Source organism: Galeopterus variegatus, unplaced genomic scaffold, assembly GCF_000696425.1.
Source record: "Galeopterus variegatus unplaced genomic scaffold, G_variegatus-3.0.2 Scaffold1469, whole genome shotgun sequence".
Taxonomy (NCBI): domain Eukaryota; kingdom Metazoa; phylum Chordata; class Mammalia; order Dermoptera; family Cynocephalidae; genus Galeopterus; species Galeopterus variegatus.
This window is the reverse complement of record NW_007727580.1, coordinates 323,791-329,217: the sequence shown is the minus strand read 5'-3', so window position 1 is coordinate 329,217 and position 5,427 is coordinate 323,791. Positions and strand designations below refer to the sequence as shown.

General features: G+C 35.0%; 1 protein-coding gene across 1 annotated transcript in view; it reads left to right on the top strand.

Annotated features, from left to right (window-relative positions):
- The first annotated feature begins 946 nt into the window (after positions 1 to 946).
- Positions 947 to 5,427, top strand: part of ARMC2 (armadillo repeat containing 2) — a 113,564-nt gene continuing 109,083 nt past the window's right edge. The window contains exons 1-3 of the mRNA XM_008577254.1: positions 947 to 1,017; positions 1,485 to 1,745; positions 4,759 to 4,831. Coding sequence (XP_008575476.1) covers positions 1,528 to 1,745; positions 4,759 to 4,831 — 291 coding nt within the window. The 5' untranslated portion in view covers positions 947 to 1,017; positions 1,485 to 1,527. The remainder of the gene's footprint in view (positions 1,018 to 1,484; positions 1,746 to 4,758; positions 4,832 to 5,427) is intronic.

Sequence of the window (5,427 nt, the reverse complement as noted above, 5' to 3'; positions counted from 1 at the left end):
CTTATCCAGTCACTTTTTAATATTTTAGCTCAAAATCTTCCCTTTCCATATGAAAAGAATGACATATTCCTTGTAGTTTTTTTTTTTTTTTTTTTTTTTTTTTTTTTTTTTTTTTCCCTTTTTGTCTTTTTTACTGACCGGCAACAGGATCGCAACCCTCGGTGTTGCGCCCGCACCACGCTCAGCCAGTGAGCGGGAACCGGTCTCCACATGGGATCTGAACCCACGGCAGGAGGCGCACAACACCGGGCCGGCCCTTCCTTGTAGTTTTTTTTTTTTTTTTTTTTTTTCTTTTTGTCTTTTTTACTGACCGGCAACAGGATCGCAACCCTCGGTGTTGCGCCCGCACCACGCTCAGCCAGTGAGCGGGAACCGGTCTCCACATGGGATCTGAACCCACGGCAGGAGGCGCACAACACCGGGCCGGCCCTTCCTTGTAGTTTTCATCTTATTCTTTTCCTCAGAAACTCTTGGGGTGGGGCCTGGGTAACTAAACAAATGTTCTTGTTTTCTATTGTTATATAACAACTTAATATATAGCATCATAATATAGTAAATCTTTATTTGTCTAGGGAGTCACTTGTGCAAATGGAATCATTTTAGTTTCCCTGGGCATATTGCCACAAAACAATTTTTTTGCAGAAGTTATTCTAAAATTGGGCAGCTGGAATATGTGAATAATTTATAGAGCTCTGTCTCTCTAGAGATATGACATTTTTATGGGGTTAGAGTTTATTTTAAAGAATGAACACTTAATACTATATACTAATTAGAATTAAGTTTTTAAAAATCTGTAGTATTTTAAAGTTTAGATTTGTCTCCATGGGACACACAAACATTCTCATGCCCGTGTACTTGATTTTAACTCTTCAATTGAGGTAGAGGGCTTAGGAAAGCATCATTTGGTATTGATATTTGGTATTTGTTCATCCAGGACACTGTCTCAAATAGAAGGAGATTTGAATCAGTTCATTCAAGTATATCATGGACAAATGTGGGGCTGAACCATTCTCTGAGGTTTGTTGTAAAAGTAAAGGTTCTTTGGAAATAGGCCCCACCTGTCTAAAATGTAACCTTATTAGCATTTTGGGTGGAGGGCAGTGGGGAAGAAAAGGAAACTAGTTAAAAATTCTAATAGAACCCCCAGTGTTTTTTTGTAGGTGGAGGAATATGAGATGTTTCTCTATTCCTGTTCTGTCTTCTTTCATGATTTATTTTCTTCTCCCCAGGTGTAGCTCTCATCCTGGCTTTCCTCCCTGCACATCTTTTCCCTCAATTGCATATAGGCACAACTATGCAGCCTATATTTTTGAAAGCTGTTTTCCTGTCCTAACCTTCTAACTTTTAATTAAAAATTAAAATTATTTATGATTTTTTTCCAAGCTTAATATAGAGGAATGTTTTAATATATGGATGGGGTTAAGCATTCTTTTCTAAAGTATTGACTAAAAACAGTTGAAGTGTTTTGTACCATATATTTTCAGGATATGGTGTCTATCTGAAGAACATTTTCCTTTAAAAGGAAAGATGCTATCTCCGAATGATAAAAAATTAGAAAGACTGGATCTGTTTTATCAACCTTCACTGTCCAAGCAGAAGACCAGTGCGGAAATCATAAGTGAAGCACGAAATGCATTAAGAACAGTTAGAACCCAAAGACCATTTACACCACGGGAAGACCAAAGAAATCTGTTTGGACCCACATCTTCAAGAACACCAGAAAATAGACCTCCTTCCTCCTTCAGGTATATTGACATTTCGCTTTCATGTACACTCAGATATTTAAGCCACCAGATTACAGTTTTCCTTAATTGTAGTTATGGATAGTTGGGGTTTTTTAAAATAGGCTTTATTTTTCAGAGCAGTTTTAGGTTCATAGCAAAATTGAGTGGAAGAGACAGAAATTTCCCATGTACCTCCTGCCCCCACACATGCGTACCTCCCCCATTATCAACATCACCCACCAGAGTGGTACATTTGTTACAGCTGATGAACCTGTATTGACACATCATTATCACCCAAACTCCATAGTTTACGTTACGGTTGTCTTTTGGTGTTGGACATTTTATGTGTTTGGACAAGTTTATAATGACGTGTATCCACTGTTACAGTATTGTACAGAGTAGTTTCACTGCCCTAAAAATCCTTTGCTCTGCCTGTTCGTCCCTCCCTTCCCCCAACTTCTGGCAACCACTTATCCTTTTACTGTCTCCATAGTTTTGCCTTTTCTAGAACGTCATACAGTATGTAGCCTTTTCAGACTGGCTTCTTTCATTTAGTAATTACTTTTAAGTTTCCTCCATGAATTTTCATGGCTTGTTAGCTCATTTCTTTTCAGCATTAAAGAATATTCCATTGTCTGGATGTACCACAACTTATTTATTCATTCACCTACTGAAGGACATCTCAGTTGCTTCCACGTTTTGGCAATCATAAATAAAGCTGCTATAAACATTCAAGTGCAAGATTTTGTGTGGACATGTTTTCAGCTCCTTTGGGTAAATACCAAGGAGTACAATGCTGTATCATATTGTAAGAGTAGGTTTAGTTTTGTAAGAAACCACCAAACTGTCTTCCAAGGTGGCTGTACCATTCTATATTTCCACCAGCAATGAATGAGAGTTCCTATTGCTCCACATCATAACCAGCATTTGCTATTGTCAATGTTCTGGATTTTTGCCATTCTAATAGGTGTGTAGTGGTATCTTGTTGTCTTATATTTCTCTTATGACATATGATATGGAGCATCTTTTCATATGCTTATTTGCCATCTTTATGTCTTCTTTGCTCAGGTGTCTGTTAAGGTCTGTGGCTCATTGTTTAATCAGATTGTTTATGTTCTTATTGTGGAGTTTTAAGAAGTCTTTGTGTATTTTGGCTAACAATCCTTTATCTTATATGTCTTTTGCAAATATTTTCTCCCAGTCTGTGACTTTTCTTATTCTCTTGACAGTGTCTTTTGCAGAGCAGGAAATTTTAATTTTAATAAAGTATAGCTTATCAATTATTTCTTTCACGGATCATGCCTTTGTGTTGTATATAAAAAGTCATTATCATACCTAAGGTCATATAGACTTTCTGTAGGTATTTTATAGTTTTTTGTTTTATGTTTGGGCCTGTACTTCCTTTTTTAGCTAAATTTTGTGAAGGGTATAAAGTTTGTGTCTAGATTTTTTTTTGTTTTTTGCATGTAGATTTCCAGTTGTCCCAGCATTATTTGTTGAAAACACTACCTCTTCTCCATTGTGTTGCCTTTGCTTCTTTGTCAAAGATCAGTTGGATGTATTTATGTGGATCTATTTCTGGGCTCTCTATTCTGTTCCATTGGTCCATTTGTCTGTTCTCTCACTACTACTACACTACCTTGATTACTGGAGCTTTACAGTATGTCTTGAAGTCAAGTAGTGTCAGTACTCCAAATTTGTTCTTTTCCTTCATTATTGTGTTAGGTGTTTGGGGTCTTTTGCCTTTCCATATAAACTATAGAATCAGTTTATCAATATCTATAAAATCACTTGCTGGGATTTTGATTAAGATCAAAATGAATCAACAGGTAAAGTTGGGAAGAACTGAGATCTTGACAGTATTGTCTTCCTATCCATGAGCATGGGATATCTCTTCGTTTATTTAGTTCTTTGATTTCTTCCATCTAGTTTTTTAGTTTTCCTCATATAGGTCTTGCACACGTTTTACTGTATTCATACCTAAGTATTTCATTTTGGGGAGTGCTAATATTAATGTTATTGTGTTTTCAGTTCAGTTTCCACTTGTTCATTGCTGGTATATAGGAAAGCGACTGACTTTTTTGTATTAACCTTGTGTCCTGCAAGCCTGCTATAATCACTTATTAGTTTCAGGAGTTTTTTGTTCATTATTTTCAGATTTTCTACATAGATGATCATGTCATCTGTGAACAAAGACAGTTTTGTTTCTTCCTTCTCAATCTGTATGCTTCGTATTTCCTTTTCTTGTCTTTTTGCATTAGCTAAGTCTTCCACTTTAATGTTCAAAAGCAGTGGTGAGAAGAGACACCCTTGCTTGTTTCTGATCTTAGTGGGAAAGTTTTAAGTTTTTCATCATAAAGTATGATATTAGCTGTAGGTTTTTTGTAGATATTATTTATCAGGTTGAAGAGGTTTCCTTCTGTTCCTAGTTTACTGACAGTTTTTACCATGAAAGGGTTTTGGATACTATCAAATGCTTTTTCTGCATCTATTAACATGATCTATTGATGTGATTTTTCTTCTTTAGCTTGTTGGTGTGATGCATGACTTTAATTTAGGTTCAAGATAGTTGTTTTCTTAAGTTTGACTTTTGTTCAAGATTCCTAAAGATAATTCCAGACCTTGGGTCCAGGAAGCTACTTAGGAATGAAATGGTTAATTGTGGTTATCATACCAACTTTATAAAGTGATATGAACAAAGCTTCAAAAAAAAAAAAAAAATCACTGTATGCACTTTTCTAATTGTGGTTATCATACCAACTTTATAAAGTGATATGAACAAAGCTTCAAAAAAAAAAAAATCACTGTATGCACTTTTTCTTTTCATTATTCAATATTTTTTAATCTTCCTAAAAGTGGTAAAAAGACTTGTTAATAAAATGCTTTAAGTACTGTAACATTTTAAAATTGCTTTTTCCTCAAGGCTTATGCATTAGATGCTTTTACTTGTTTTTCAGCTAGAGTTAACTAACATACTAGAAATAAAAGAAATGATTTTTCACAAATTAATACTCTGCACCATCTCTTATGCTAGCCTGCATGCGTCCAGTTTTGAGTCATCCGATTCCAGGCCTATCTCTGGCACACGTCTCAGTCCACTAGATCTGGTGAGTACTTTATACTACCACCAGTGTTAGGAAACGAAATTGGCCAAGAATACTTGGAATTAGCACTTGTGTATGCTAAGAAAATTTTAACACAGACTTAAATGTACTAGTAATTTAATGAAAGCAGATTCTTCTATATTTTTCAAATATAATGGTTAATATCTAATGAAACATTTCTGTAATTTACATATAGTTGAATAATAAAGGAGAATTTAAAAAATAGATAGTAACTTAGTAAACAGAATGTGTCACAATATTTTTAAAACAGATATATATGTATTTTCTTTTTAACAGTTATATATACCAAAAATTATATATATAATTTACATTTTAAGTTATGTATACATTTTATATAGAGAGAGAAAGAGAGAGTGAGTCAAATATTTGTTGCCAAAATCCCAATAAAAACTCAGTGTTCTCCTGTCCCCTGATTCTTTTTTTTTTTAATTTTGTCAATATACAATGTAGTTGATTATTGTGTCCCATCACCGAATCCTCCCTCCCTCCTCTCTCTCCCCCCTCCCACCCAAGTGTGTCCCCTCCATTTTCTTGTTGTAAGAACTTCAAAAAAAATTGTGGTTGTTATATCTTCCTCA